The 16,792-nt window shown below is 40.3% G+C and overlaps 1 protein-coding gene across 1 annotated transcript; it reads right to left on the reverse strand.

Annotated features, from left to right (window-relative positions):
- Positions 1-15,371: 15,371 nt before the first annotated feature.
- On the reverse strand, positions 15,372-16,322 carry LOC118839386 (olfactory receptor 52D1-like). Its single transcript, XM_036746844.1, has one exon. The coding sequence runs from the start codon at positions 16,320-16,322 to the stop codon at positions 15,372-15,374; it is 951 nt and encodes a 316-aa protein (XP_036602739.1).
- Positions 16,323-16,792: the final 470 nt, after the last annotated feature.

The raw sequence follows: 16,792 nt of genomic DNA on the forward strand, positions 1-16,792 counted from the left end.
ACCCAGAGAACAGACTAGGGGGAAGAGTGCAGTATGAGTGTCAGCTCCACACACCCAGCATAGGAGGCACCACTCCAAAGAAATAAATACTTGGGCTTCATGGAGGTTACTTCAGGGAGTCACCTAAACAGGGGGAGATCTGAACCGAATAAAAAGATGGCCAGCACCCTGTGTCTGGGGGGAGGGTGGAGGGCAGAAAAGACCTTGAAGAAGAGGAAGTGGAGGACAGTACCAACTCGTGTCCACTACCCCAGCACTTACTTCAAGATGAGCTGAGATGATGGTCACAAAGCATGAGTTGGGTTTCAGCACCACCCAACGGGTTCCTGGGCATATGAGTGCATAGGTGTGCATGTGTGTCTCTGCATGTATTCCCCTGATTCTGAAATAGCACAAACACTCCACAAGGACTCACCCACCCCACAGATGCACCTGGATATCCAGTCAGATCCAATAAATAATCTCAAGTAGATATATCTGGGGAAGCCAGAATTAGCTCACACCCCCCCCCCCGGGATGCCAAAAATAGAGGCTGAAAATAGTGGCTAAAGGTCAGCTCGGGATGGTCTAAGGAATCCTCAGGGAATTTTCCATCTCAGATTGCTAAAACCATTCCCAGTAGAATTGCCACTACTTTGACTTCTCCCCAGGAATGGGGTAGAACGAAGAAGGGAGGGAGCAAAGCTAGGTAGGTGAGGAAGGGTCAAGTAGACATTGATGTCTGTTCTTAATCTTTTCCCTACTCCTACCTTCAAGACCCAAAATCCAAAATTGCCAACTGAGGCATTGGAGAATCATGGGATCAGATATATAATTCAATCCTCTGCCCAGGGTAGCACTCCCTAACTGGAAGCTCTTCTGCTTGAATGTAACCAAGTAACTGAGCTCACTCACTACCTAACAACACACTGTTGAGCAGCTTTTTGGTTAGTATTAATTTCTTTACATTGGGCACAAATCTACCTGTCATTGTTCCATCTCAGAAGGAAGGGATACGCCTGTTTCTGAAGGGCTCATCTTTATGTCCTCTTAGAATGTAGAAACTATTTCTCTAGCTTCATCAAGAAACTAGTCTGCTATCAAAACCAAACTGAACCAAACAAACAAAAAACCCCAAATTGGGATGAAATTAGCAATATCATGATTTTTGGACATAGACAGAGCCTGTGTCCAGCCCTTTTGGGGTATAAGGCAAAATAGTGAAATTGCAATAAATTGTACAGGTGTAAGAAATGGGAGGAGGAGTTTTATTTCCACAGAACCAAAGGTGTGCTTCCCCGCCCTCCCCCACCCCAGCTTTAGCAGAGACCAGGCCTCAAGGTCGGTCAGGTGAGAGGTCAGAGGCTTGTACGCATGTGCATACTTTTTGAGAAGGCAGTCTGGGGAATTAGAGAGGCCAAACCCACTTGAACCAGTTCAAGCTTATCTAGGGTCTGGTCTTGGTCAAGAATCCAGGCCTACTGATTTGCATAATTTACATCGGTTAAAGAGGGAAAGTAGGGGAAGTAAAAGAATATAGTTTAATCCTAAACTAAGACAAGGAAAATCTAATTAACTTCACTTTTGCTTCTGTATCCTTATTATCCTATTTATATAAACTGTATAACCTAGGAAAACTATGTAAAAAACAAAGATTGTAAACTAACCATGACTCTAGCAGGAGTGGAGGGAATGTTTACCCCTGCTCCTGCAGCTGTATCGGTGTGTGTGTTCCTGCGAGCACTACACCCGCTGTCCCGGGGAGCGTAATAAAATGCCTTCCTCTGCCCAGTCTGGTCCTGAGTTCTTTGGGTGTGAATGGGCAAATCACATGGATTTTCCTAGGGTCAAGTGAAGGGAAGCAACAGGCAGCGGAAGCTCGCCAGACTTACTCCTGGATCTTGTCTTGGGGTGTCCTGTGATCCCCACTGCGGTGTTAAGAGGGCTACCACTCTGGATTCCCTTGGGGAACCTTGTGGTCTGCACGGCCTTCTTAAGGGGACATCACTTGGGACTTCCGGCCCTGTCTTGGGAGCCTTGTGATCTTACCGCCATCCTAAGGGGACATCGCTTGGGTCTTCCTTAGAGTCTGACCCCTAGGAGGCCCTGTGATCCCCACGGATTAAGGGATGGCTACCACTTGGTCTTCCTCTGGGAGTCCTGTGGTCTGTACAGCCTTCCCTAGGGATTATCATAGGGTTCTTCCTCAGGACTTTGGCCCTGCCTAGGAAGTCCAATGATCCCCAAAACCACATTTCTCACACAGGTAAGCAGGAAAATAAAGTATACTAAGGAGTTTTCCTTTTCTCTAAACAGTTACTGCCCCCTCCCCCCAGCCATTTGCCAATGGATGGCCTTGCATATGAATACTGACTTAAATGATAGAGTGGAGGTGTGGAGGAGTGTGGGGATGGGGGTGGGGGGGGATGGAGTAGTGTGTGGGATGGATTTTACGAATCCAAAAATTAACAACAGAGGCATCTCAAGGTGAAAGTAGAAAGGAAAATTTATTACGATCCTGCAGGAAAGGGCAACCCGGACATCGAGAGGACTGGGGGTCCTCTCAGTGTCAGAGCGCGCTGGACACAGAAAATTGGGGTGTTTATATAGGTCCCTAACCGCAATTCCCCCTCCCAACCTCCTTCCTCTCAGCTTGCAGACATAAGCTTTGAGGGTACAATCTAGACGCGATAAATCTACCCAGGGACAATGGCAAGGAACAAACAGTATGGTTATTTTTTTACAAGCAGGTGACAGTCATAAACTTCCCACCATCCTTGTTTCATTCTACTATCAATCTCAAGGTAGTAAATCTGTCTTAATAACAATGACAATGACGATTGAACAAACAGTTTGGTTATCGGTGACAGGCAGGAATTAGTTGTTAGTTACCTCATCTTCACATCTGTGGCTATGGCGGATATCCCCAGTATCCTTACACCTTGTCTCCCATCATTCTTATACCTAACTAATCTTGCACATCTATATTGCACCCGGCTTTTCGGCTTTTCATCCATTCTTCCCCAAACGGAGGTTCTCTTATCTTGGGGTCAATGTACAGGGGGTGAGTATCCTGTGTCTTATCCTTATCCTCAGAGAATTTTATGGTTGCTGACTTATTCACCTCAACCCTTCTTTCTTTCAGGCCTCTCACCATTAAATACACAGGACCTGTTCTTAACTTCGGGGGCCTTATGGTCACTAGCTAGGCTTGTGGAAAGGAAAATATCTAAGTAGAGAAATGGGACTCACTATCCTACTTATTTCTATTTATCTAATTTGTTCCCTTTTATGAGAGGTCTTCACTCGTCCCACACAGTAGGGAATTCAGTATCTTAATGTTGAAGAGAAAAGGCCTGAACTTAACAATATAGTTATATATGCATGTATCTACTCTGTAGAAAGAAATATGAATTTATTTAAATTAATAAAGGAAGGATAGAATTTATACTTACAAAAAACCTAAAAAGAAAACATATCCTTTTATTCATTAATAAAAAGAAGCATGGAAATACAGATCTGACATAGAAATATGCTGCTGCAGTCATAATTTTAATGTCATCAATACAAATTTCCACCTCTATGTGTACATATGTACATATGAATAAGTATGTATATGTATACTATATATATGTATATATGTACACACACACACACACATACACACACTAAAGTTTTCTGGGTTTGGTTAAGTCATTCTTTCCTTTATTTTCTGAACCATTAAGCAGTATAAGAGCAAACCTCCACTTTGAGCAGCTACTATCCATCTCTAGAAAGAATTTAAGAAAGAAAATGTTAGAATTCTTGCACTTGTTTTTGTTGTGGGAGAATCATCTCCTCTCTAAGTTCATGTGGTAGATAACTGCCTCCAAATATATATTTACTAAATGCAAAAATTATGGAGGTAATATTACGCTCACAAATAGGTTAAGACCCCAGAGAAAACCTGAACAATGATAAGGATTCTGACAAAGCTTCTTGTAGGCAAAATGATGACAGAGTGGCAATGAAATAATTGATTTACATATTGCAGTATTGTATATTCCTGTTATGCCATAAAAGTTAAAGAGATGATAGATCGATAATCCCATACTTCCTTTGATGTCATAAAAGTTGAACAAACTTAGTTAGCAGTCATAATCTCACACAGCCCCTAAAGAAGCAACCTCCATTAAACAAACTCTATAGATAAACTAAGTCAGATTAAACTATAATTACAGCATTCCCAAACACACTGATTGAGGAGGAGGATTTACATATTTTCAAGAGTCAGGCCCAGTTGATACTCTTGCTCTGATTTCTTATCTAAGTATTTAAGGCTCTAACTAAATTTTCACATCTTATGGGACAGGTTTTGGTCAGGTGAGGTTAACATTAAGGCAGACTTCTAGTTAATCAAAATTTGGAGGAATGACCCTAAGTCCTGAATAATAAAAAGATACTTAAAAAATCCTATGACACTTTTTCTGTTAAGGAGATCTTGTCTTTCTAGTTTTGTTAAACTATCATAGGCTAAAATTTCAGAGAAATAAGTTTGTATACTCTTCTTGCCTAAAGATATATTTTCCCAATGTTATGGGAGGCCTGGGAGCTCATGGGCAATATTTGCATTATACAGATAGGTTGGGAGAGTGAGGTCAGAGGCTATGTATTTACTAGCAATCATTAAAGTAGATAGATTCTTTGTTAAGTATTGTACCAATGAATTTCTTAAATATACTTCCCTTTACATGCATGAGTCTTTTATTATCTATTTGGTTTTAGTTAGGAAATTTGTATTAGAACTAGAACAAAAGAACATATATTTATCTATGTGTCTTTGTAGTTACACACTATTCAAATATATATGTGTATGTATGCACACATACATATATACACACATGGACACATGTATGCACATTTATTTTCTTTGTATTCTGGTTTGGTTATAATGACTCATTGGCCTCTTGTTCATCAATAACTTTGAATTCCTAAGTTTGATAGGGTCATCCCTGACTCACAAAAGTAATAGGTTCATAGATATGGCACCAAATGAAAATTTTTCTTTTCTTATCATAATAGACCAGTGAGCAGATAAGAATCTCAAAGACTTGTGCCAAAGGACAAGAAAGTACTATATAGTTAAAGCTTGGTGTCTGATCTACTGAGCTCCATATGGTTTTGCTTGTGGAATTAAGGAAAACTGATTAAAAAACATTATAGCCCATGTGGGGGAGATAGATACCTTTCTGTAAATGTGAAGACCTAAAAGTTTCCATCCTCAGTCTCTTACTTCTTTCATGGACCTCCTTTCAAGAAAATGGTGCTTATACTGGTGGGAATAGCATCAGGCTCAAAGCCAGAGATATCTGAGGTAGATATCCTACCAGAAGTTCCTGGAAGCTCACAGAAGGTATGTTCCTGTCCCTTTGAGACCAAGGACCAGGAGACAGCACCCCCAAATATATTTTAAATTATTTTTACTTCAAGTACATAGCTTTTGTGACTTTTTTTTAATTTCTCACAATTATCATCCATTTATTAAATGAGATAATGCAATTAAAAGTGTTTTGTGAACCTAAAGGTATGTTAGCTATTATTTGGAAAGCATTTGATACTACACAGTTTGAATGAACAAGACATTCCAATTACCTCTTTGAATTAGCAAATTCCCAAATTGTGAATATGGTAGCAGAATATGGGTTCAAAGTTTAAAAAATTACTTCTCCCAACCTATTTACCACATTTTCTGTATTAGAGACCCTGCTTCCTTCATATTGTAACATGAAGGAAGACAGATTATAGTTTCAGACACATGGGGCCTATGATGATAGATTATCCATATCCATGCTGGTTATCCTTGACTGGTAACACACACTGAACTCATCGTTGGCCAGGGTGCGTACCCACACTTTGCTGTTTGCATCCACCTTAGTGCTTTCCAGATTATGTCACTGAATGATTGGCCTACTTGCATTGCTGAACAAAGCTGGAAGAATTCATACAACTGTGCTGGCTAAATGCAGTACAAACTAATGTCACTTAACGTAACTTCTCCCCAATACAGTAAGGATCCTATGTTCCCCTTATCACAATAGGATTCCAAGCCTTCTCTTCTTTCCTCAAGCCTCCCATACCACTACATCCTTTTGCTTCTAAAGATGAAGATCTCAATATTACTTTACCAAGAAAAATTATTCTCTTCATATGAGCTCTCTGCTCTCCCTTTCCTCTCATTTCAGAACCCTTTAACATCATCACCCACTAACCTATTCTTTTAGATTAGTCTCTGATTAAGAGGTGGCTCTTCTTCTTATCAAGGCTAATCTCTACATGTATACTCCATTCCATTCCATCTGATCTTTTTCAACAGACTGCCCCTTCTATTATTCCTTTCTTTCTCTAACCTCGAATCTCTCCACATCTATTGTTTTTTCCTATTGTGTAAAAAACGCTAAAATCTTCCTTATCTTAAAAAAATAAAACTCACTAGACCCTACCATCCCTATAATCTCTTCTCCCTTTCTCAACCAAACTCCCTGAAAAAGCTGCCCACAATCTTTGCCTTTACTTCCTATCCTTTCATGCTTCTAAATCCTATATATTTGGGCTTCCAATCCCATAATTCAACTAAAATGGGTTTCTCCAAAGTTATTAATTGCACAATCAAATGGTCTTTTCTCACACTTTGTCTTCTTGACCTTTCTGCAGCATTTGACGTTACTGACTAACCTCTCCTCGTGGATACTCTCCTCTCTCAGATTTCCTGGCATTTTCTCTCTCTTGCTTCTTCTGTCTCATTGTTCTACTTTAGCTTCCTTTGTCATAATCATCCATATCATATCTCTCAACTAGGGTGTATCTCCAAGGCTCTATCCTAGAACTCTTTTATTTTCTCACTATACTCTTTCACTTGGTGACCTCATCAACACCAACAGATTTAATTATCATCTCTAGATGCCTCCCAGATCTATCTATCTATCTATCTATCTATCTATCTATCTATCTATCTATCTATCTCCAGTCCTATTCTATCTCCTGAGCTCTAAACCCTCATCATAACTTATTACAAACTCAATGTGTCTAAAATAGGAAAAACTCTATTTTCCCAGAACCACACCCCTCCCACCCTGAATTTATCTATTTCTGTGGATGCCACCATCCTTCTAGTTACCTATATTCACAATTTAATTGTCATACTCAATCCTTAACTCTCACTCATTCCATATATCCAATCAGTTAACAAATCTTGTCATCTCTACCTGTACAACATATCATGCATACACAGCCTTCTCTCTAGTCACACAACCTTTCAGTTCATACCCTTATTACTTCTTCCTTGCCGTATTGCTGTAGTCTCTGTCCCATGTTTCTTTTCACTTCAATCCATTCTCCACATAGCCATGAGTGATTTTCCTAAAGCACAGGTCTGGCCATGGTACTTCCTGCTCCACCAATTCCAAAAGATCCTATTATGCATAGGATCAAATACAAATTCTTCCATTTGGTATTTAAAGCTCTTCACAACCTGGCCCCATCCTACTGTTTCAGCTTTCTTATATATCACTCCCCTCCATGCATTCTACAATCCAAAGATACTCATCTCCCCTTATACCCTAACACCTACAACTCTGCCTCTCTCCTTCCCAAAGGTCCTTCTTCAAAGACTAATACCTTTTCCATACTCAGTTTCATGATGGCATGCTTGCCCAGGTTCTGGATAATGGACAATGCTGTCCCACCTTCCTAGTCACCAATGGAGTGAAACAAAGCTGTGTGTTTGTTCCCATGCTTTCTAGCATGATGTTTTCAACAATGTTATCCGAAACCTTCAATGAGGATGAAAACATCATGAAGGTGAACTTACCTTGAAAAGGCTACAAGCCAAGACTAAAGTGAGAGTTGGTGCATGATTTTTTGTTCGCAGATGATTATGCACTCAATGCAGCCTCTGAGGCTGAGCTGCAACAATGTATGGATTGATTCTCTGCTGCTGTTGTTAATTTTGGCCTAACAATTAACACCAAGAAAACAAGGCTCTCCACCAGCCAGCACCATATGTATCATTCATAGGTGGAACCATCAGTTATAACAAATGGTGAAAAACTGAATGCCGTGGATAATTTTACTTTTCTTGGCAGTGTAGTTTCCAAGAATGCACACATAGACGATGAGTCTGAGGCACTCATTGCCAGAGGTAGGTCAGCATTTGGGAGGCTCCGAAGGAAAGTGTGGGAGACAAGAGGTATTAGACAGCCTAACAAACAGAAGGTCTACAGGGCTGTTGTGCTGAACTCATTGTTATATACCTGTGAAACCTGGACAGCCTACGAATGCCATGCCAGAAAACTGAACACTTCCTTTTGAATTGTCTTAGGAAGATTCTGAAGGTCACCTGGCAAGATAAGGTACCAGACTTTGAGGTCCTTTCTCAAGCTAAACTGCCAATCATTCAAACTCTACTATAGTGAGTGTAACTCCTATGGGTTGGCCACATTGTTCAAATGTTAAATGTATGTTTGCCTAAGACTATTTTATGGAGAACTCACAAAAGGCAAGCACTCACATGGAGGTTAGAAGAAGCAATATAATGACACTCTCAATGTCTCTCTAAAGAACTTTAGGATCGATATGTTTGATATGTGTGATATGTTTGACACTGGCAAATGACTGTCCAACACAGTGTGCCTGCATCAAAGAAGATGCTGTGCTCTATGATGGAAGCAGAATTGCAGTAGCTCAAAAAAAAATGTGAGATGCACACATTTAGAAACATCTCCACTCCAAATATTCACATGGACTACTTTTGCTCGACCTATAGTAGAGCCTTCAAAGCTTGTATTGGTCTGATCAGCCACAGTTGGACATGCCATACCTTGACTCCAACATAGTGATGTCATTTTGGTCCTCTCTGAGAATAAAGGACAGCAACCAACCAACCAGCATGTCTTCCATAGACCTCACAGACTTACCATAGAATAATCTTTATAGCCTTCCTTCCCTATAATCATTTTCTTGATCTCTACCTTGAGCTCCAGTCCCATATTTCCAGTTGCCATGTGGATATGACCACCTCTGATATTTTAAACTCAACATGTCCAAAACTGAATGAATCATTTAAAAAATCCTACCTCTCACATGAAAAGGCAAACAGGACAGAGAAATCATAAGGCACTTACTAAAGTTGAACTGTTTATATTCCTACATGGAAAGATGATATTTGTAACTCATGAGACCTTTCTCAGTATTAGGGTAGTTGAAGAGAATATACACATATATAGACAGAGGGCACAGGGTGAACTGAATATGAAGGGGTGATATCTATAAAATAAAATTAAGGGGTGAGAGAAGAATATATATTGGGAGGAGAAAGGGAGAGATAGAATGGGGGTAAATTATCTCACATAAAAGTGGAAGAAAAAGCTGTTATAATGGAAGGGAAGAGGGGGTAGATGAAAGGGAATGAGTGAATCTTGCTCTCATCGGATTTGGTTTAAGGAGGGAATAACATACATACTCAATTGGGTATCTTACCCTATGGGAAAGTAGGAGGGAAGGGGATAAGAGGGGGGAGATAATAGAAGGGTGGGCAGACTTGGGAAGGACATAGTCAAAAGCAAACACTTCTGAAAAGAGACAGGGTCAAAGGAGAAAACTGAATAAAGGGGGACAGGATAGGATGGAGGGAAATACAACTAGTCTTTCACAACATGACTATTATGGAAGTGTTTTGCATAATAATACATGTATAACCTATATTGAATTGCTTGCCTTCTCATGGATGGTGGGTGGGGAGAGAAGAAGGGAGAGAATTTGGAACTCAAAGTTCTAAAAACAAAGTTTAAAGAAATGTTTTTATGTGCAACTGGGAAATAAAATAAACTGGCAATGGAGCATAGAAATCTATCTTGCCCTACAGGAAAATAGAAGGGAAGGGGATAAGAGATGGGGGTGGGGTGAAAGAAGGGAGGGCAGACTGGGGAAAGGGACAATCAGAATACATGCCATCTTGGGGTGGGGGGAAGGGTACAGATGGGGAGAAAATTTGTAACTCAAAATCTTGTGGAAATGAATGTTGAAAACTAAAAATAATTTTTTTTTAAAATCCTACTTGTCACCCTTGTCTGTTAATTTTACCACCATCTTCCCTATCATTCAAGTTAGAAACTTTGCAGTCATTTTTGATTCTTCTTGACTCCTTAATGTCTACAGCAATAGATTGCAAGGTTCTTTTATTCTGTATTTATAATCTCTCTTATAACCACTTCCTTTTAGCCACATTTTCATAACATTAGTCCCTTAACTAGGGGCTAACTGTTCCACCTCATTCTCCTTTGTTAGACATCATCTATGTCATATCCTCTAACTATGTATGTCCTTAACTAGAGACTCACTAAAATATTCATCTGGACTATGATAATAGCTTCCTAATTAGTCTCTTTGCCTCCATTCTCCCCTTTCCAATACATCCTTCACAGTACGCTTCCCAACATACAGACCATATTACATTTCTCCTCAGAAATCTTTAGTAGCACCCTTTGGCTGTGATCTGGGCTGTGAGGTCCACTTCACAAATTTAGTAACCCAGGGATGGAAGAAAATTGGCATGTGTCTGACATGGGATTATAATGACATCTTGAATCTCTTTTTCCTTATGGTCTCATCAGGTATCCTTGAGGGAATTAAAACATAAAAAAGTCATATTACTCTGGACCGCAGGGTAGGGAAATGGGGAGCAGAGATACAGGAAATGACGTGAGAGATGGACAAGAGTACGGCAGGTGGAGAGGAGCTCTGGAAGAGGGGTACCTCAGACTTGAAAGAGACCAGTTAAACAATCCTACTTGTTGGTTTTTTCTTTTCTAGTCCATGTTTATTGAGGGCTACTCGGTAACTCAGTAACCCCTCCAGCTATTAAGGGTACGGATTGAGGCCTGTCAAAAGTAAATTGCATGAAGTGAGACAAGCCCAAGGCAGCTCTGCAATCTACCATTGATGGTATCAAAGTGGGGGGAGTCTGAATGTGAGGAGAAAATAAAGAAAAAGACACAAAACACCAAAGATTTCAAGAGGAAGAAAATTCAGTTAAAAAAACCTAGAGCACAAGCATATATATATATAAACAGGGAAGATGCTAAAATTAGAAGGATGACTTCTAAAGCCAACTTCTTCATTTCACTTCCTATTCAAAGCTGGCCTTCTTTCTGTTCCCTCCACTGGCTTCCATCATGTGTTACTTTCAGTGAGTTAGCATTCCACGCTAGCAAGCCAGGATTCTATGATGAGAATTTCTATCTGCTTCCTCTTTTCACTTCATCTCCAACACCTAATTGCCTTTCTTTATGTCATCCTGTATTTCCCATCTTGCACTCTTCATATCACACCGACTCTATGTACCTGTTCCTCCCATTGTCCCTTTTTTCACATTATCTCTTCTTTCCACTCCACACCTTCTTGCCTTCTGTTTTTCTATCTTCCCTCCCGAACACATTTCCCATCTCCTTTCTTGTCATACCAGTCTCTGTCTACATCAATTTTCCTATTCTTCCACCCTACCACTCACCAAATGCTTTCCTCTTTTGTTATTTCATGTACTATTCCCCCAACTCTTGCTACCAGTCCATTCCCTCTATCTCTCCAGCTCTGTTTTTTCTCAGAGTCATAGAATTTCAAAAATTGCAAGGTACCCCAGAAGTACAAATAACAGCTGAGGAGGACCACCATTCTACCCCCACACTGTTCATTATACTACATTCATTTCAAGTATACAATCAGCTTGAAGACTTGCAATAGGGCAGGTTGGGATAAAATCCACTACCTACTGGGGTGGCCCAATTTTGGATAACTTAAATTGTTAGGAAGTTTTTTCCTTCCATTAATCAAAATTTGCCTTTATGCAATTTCCATCCAGTTTTATCCTCTGAAACCAAGCAAAACTATACAATAGCCATTCAAATAATTCAAAACAATTCCACAAAAAAATGTTTATTGAACATATGCTCTGTTCAAGGTACTATGCTAAGTGCTGGAAACAAAGAAAGCAATGAAACGGGCCCTGACCTCAAAGAATTACATTCCACTGGGGGAAATCACTCTTGCACAAATAAATAAATAGAAAGTAATTCAAGGGGGTGGAGAGCCTTAGTAAGTAGGAGAATCAGGACAGATTTCTCAGAGAAAGTGGAACCTGTGTTGACTTTTTAGAAAAACAAAGATTTAAGAGTACATTCCAAAAAAAAATCATGGGTGACCTGTGCAGAGGCTTGAACATAGGAATTTAAATGATGAACTTGAGAGAAAGCTAGTAGTCCACTTTTGCTGGAATATAGCATGTTAAGGTAAGCAATATGAAACAAGAGAAATTGGAGTCAGATTGTAGATGATCTAAAATGCCAAAGTGAGTATTTTGTTTTCTATCCTAAAAGCAATGGGGAACCAATGAAGGGGCTTTTATTTTGGTTGTTGTTTTCTGTTTGTTTTTTATCTGTTTGTTTGTTTTAAGTAGGTGACATGGTCATATCCATGTTTTAGGAAAATTATTTGGGGAGCTATGTAGAGCAGTGGAATCACATTCAAATAGAAACAGATCCCTGTGGGCCACATATTGACTTAGAGGCTACATATTAAAACTATTTATGTTTTATTTTATTTGTTAAACTTTTCCCTATTACATTTTAATCTGGTTCAAATATTGTGGGTTTTGTGGGCAGCGAGTTTGATACCTCGGATGGTTAAGATAGATTGTAAAGACCTGAAACAACAGAACAAATTAGAAGACTATTAAGGTAATCTAAATGAGGATCTGAAGTAGGATGATAGCTGGGTGAGGAGAGAGAAGGGGATGTATGTGAAAGTTGTTTTTAATGTCAAATCAATAGGCCATGGCAACTAATTATACAAGGGAGGTGATGGAGAGGGGCAAGTACAGGATGACTCTGAAACAGGGAAGTCTGGAGGAGGGCTGAGCTGAAAGGAGGGAATGATGAGTTCTGTTTTAGACATGTTGAGTTTGAGAATCTGACATCTGATTAGGACTTGTAGACAGTGTCAATGTTCCCATATCCCTGTTCTAAGTCTTGATTTCTCTAGATTGAACATTTCCAGCTCTTTGTTGAATTCATTCTCAGGTTTATAGGATTTAGAGACTAAGGCTAGTCATCAAGGAGATCTCATAGCATTATGATATGGAGAAACTGGTTTTAGTCTTCTCTCTCTCTTTCTCTTTCTCTCTCTCTCTCTCTCTCTCTCTCTCTCTCTCTCTCTGTCTCCCTCCCCTAAATGAGAACTATAGATCTGCTACTATATATGTGTATACTGTCAGCAGCAATCACAACATACATATATACATATACACATACATATATACGCACACACATACATACATACATACATGAACATGCATCATATGAATGCAAATAATGAATGCCCAGAGGCAAACGTACTCCTCCAGGACTGGGAAAGGCCCTTGGTATCCTCCTCCACACAACCTAGAGAGAAAATACCAGAATGTCTTATTTGAGAATCACAGAATGCTACAGTGAAAAGCCTAAAATGTGTCAGTGAACTTGCTCAAGTGTGTTACCATGGTAACCATGAAAGGTGTCAGAATATTTCCAATGGATACTTCATTGTTTACTTGTTAACAAGTAAAGGTTCAGAATGCCTCGCTGAAACAATCTCTATACTTTTGTTACCATGATAACAAGAACTAGGCACCCATGCCCAGTCAGGTTTGGGATCAGTTTGTATGTTAAAGACTTTCAATCTCTCTCTTTTCATGCTACCCTCCCATACATCAGAAGGGCATAGGATACCACAGCAGAAGGCCACCAGAGCAGAAGGAACAAGGGTCTCGGAATCAGGGTACCAGCGCTGCTACGTACTAGCTGTGTGCTGTGATCAAATTATTTCCCTTCTCTGTGGAACAATTTCTTTACCAGTCAAATGAGAGAGGTAGACTAGATTAGCTCATAAAAATCTCATACTTCTCAATCTGTAATACTAAAATCTGGTTTTAGAGGGCCAAATTAGGACCAATGAATAGGTGTTTCAATAAATCAGATTTCTCTTCTACATAAAAATTGTTTCCTAATGACTAAAGCTGTCTGGTAATGTAATGGATCTCCTCCAGAGGTAGTGAACCCTCCATCATTAAAAATAATAAAGGATTATATTTATATAGCACTTTATCATTTACAGATATCTTTACAAATAATAGCAGTCCTATGTGACGCTCCTTTCAGAAACACTATAGAGGAGAGATCTAAACTAGGTGAGAAACTAAGTTAGATAACTTTTAAAGTCTCTTCCATTCCATATATAATGTCAGATTTATTGTTTAGCTTTGCTGAACTTCTTTTCTCTTTTTTATTCTTTGTTCTAAGAGATTACTCTCTGGGTGTGGGAAGTATATTTCAGGAAATGAAAGTAATATAAAAACAAAAGACATCATTTTGTTTTTAGAAAATAAAGTTTCTTCCCGTTCAGAACATCTGTAATTCCTTTCCTGGCAAAAGACAATCCCTTATTAAGTAAGAAGCCAGGACACAATAGAATAATTGGGGAAGGGTTCATAAGCCACAAATTCTCCAGAGAACTTTTAGTGGTGTGTGGGTTTTGTATAGGCTGCCATCTTAAGGGGCTAGAGTGGGAGATATGGGGAAAATAGGATCAGCCTCCTAGATCCAGTTTTTGGGGGCCACTTACCCACAGGATTCTTCATCTGAAGGAAATCAGGAAATGAGTCAAATGTCTGAATAGTACAGTTCAGAGGGAAAATTGTCTAAAGGTCATATTATTTCTGTAACCTTGGGGTTAGGTAAGGCCATTTCTAGGTTGAGTTCCTCAGGAACTCCACAGTAACTCAAGAGGTTCCTGTCCTCTCAGAAATTGGAAATGCCCTTGGGGTGGGGGGAGTGTGATATCCTTGGACCCTACCCTGATATTGCAAAAAGGCTCCTATTTCCATTTATAGAATGAAAAGCATCCATCTCTAATGCCTGCTCTTCCCCACATTCCGCAACCCACAAATGAAGACAAAATTGATAAACTACAGGGTTCACTCTCTGTCCATGATGTTCACTGGCTCTCCAGTGTCTCATGTCCTTCTCCCATTCAGATCTGAGTGTAAGAATCACCTCATTAATACATATCTTTTGTGGGACTAGCTCCCACTGTCACTTCATATGATTTAGAGGAGTTGCTGTGGTATTCACATCCAGTGTCACATGAATCCCCAAAGGTCCTAAATAACACCTGGTAAGTTGCCTCCTGAAGTAGCAAAAATTATGATTTCCAGGTGGGTCTTTTGGGCTACCTTTGGTCTCCATAGGCTTTCAGGAGCTTCTTAGTGGAGAACTTTAACAATTTTCTCCTGTTCTTTCCTCAGAATGTGAGGGTCATGGAGGTTACTGCTACCTCCTCCACAGGCCCAGTCCTAGGATCCGAGTGCGGATCTGCTTGGTGTTGATGCCATACACTAGTGGGTTAAGAACAGGGGGTACAAGGAGGTAGAGGTTGGCAAGAATGATGTGTGCCTGTGGGGGCACACGATGGCCAAAGCGGTGAGTGAAAAAGGAGAAGAAGGCAGGGATATAGAAGACAAGAATGACACAGACATGGGCTCCACAGGTGCTGAATGCTCGAAGTTGGGCCTCCTGGGAAGGCAGGCGCAGCACAGCACGCAGAATGAGAACGTAGGAGGCTGCGATGAGCACCACGTCCATTCCTGTGACCGACAGTGCCACTGTGAGTCCATAGATGGTGTTGGGCTTAATGCTGCTGCAGGCTAGCTTGGCAATGCCCATGTGCTCACAGTAAGTATGAGCAAGGATGTGACGCCCACAGAAAGGGAGGCGTTTAACGAGTATAATAAAAGGGAAGACAAAGAGAAGGCCCCGGGCGACGCATGCTGCTCCAATCTTCCCAATGACAGTGGTGTTGAGAATGGACGTGTAGTGCAGTGGGCGACAGATAGCTACATAGCGGTCAAAAGCCATGGCTAACAGGATTGCTGACTCGGTGGCAAAGACAGCATGGACAAAGAACATCTGGGTGAGGCAGCCATGAAAGGAGATAGTGTGGGCATCGAGCCAGAAGATGGCCAGCATCTTAGGCAGTGTTGTGGAGCAAAGAACCAAATCTGTGACAGAGAGCAGGCAGAGGAAGAGGTACATGGGCTCATGAAGAGTCTTGTCTGTCATAATGACAAAGAGGATGGTACCATTACCCGCAAGGGCAAGGATATTCATGGAGCAAAAGGGAATGGAGATCCAGATGTGTTGGTCCTGCATGCCTGGGATGCCCAACAAGATGAAGGTGGATGGGTGAAAGGCAGTGCCATTGGGGATAGATGCACTGAGCATTGTGGGCTGGTACACAGGAGACTTTTCTTCTTCCTCCTGATCCAGACAAAACAAAAGAGGATGATTGGCAAAGAGAAATAAAGGGGAGGAGAATCTCACTAAAGACTAAAGACTAAAAAGTCTCTCTCTTTTTAAATTGATTTTAAAAAATTGATTTTTTAAAAAATTTATTATTTTTTAAAAATTAACACACATATATCTTCTCTCTTTCCTCTCCCTCCCTTATTCAACTAAGGAAGGAAAAAAAAAAGAAAAACAAAGGACCAGCCATGACCCTCATCTCTATCTTACCCACAGTAGTGTCTCTACCAGCAGATGAAAAACATCCATCATCAAAAATAAATATCTGACGTCCTTCAGAAAACCTATTCACTGTATTTCCCCAGGTATACGATGCACCCTTTCCAAAAAATTTGGGGTCTAAAAACTGGGTGCATCTTATATAGTGGTTGTAGATTTTTTAACTTGCA

Source organism: Trichosurus vulpecula, chromosome 2 (assembly GCF_011100635.1).
Source record: "Trichosurus vulpecula isolate mTriVul1 chromosome 2, mTriVul1.pri, whole genome shotgun sequence".
NCBI lineage: Eukaryota > Metazoa > Chordata > Mammalia > Diprotodontia > Phalangeridae > Trichosurus > Trichosurus vulpecula.

What these genes read in the sequence shown, in the direction of transcription:
- LOC118839386 (XM_036746844.1), bottom strand. Translation starts at nt 16,322, where the DNA reads ATGCTCAGTGCATCTATCCCCAATGGCACTGCCTTTCACCCATCCACC.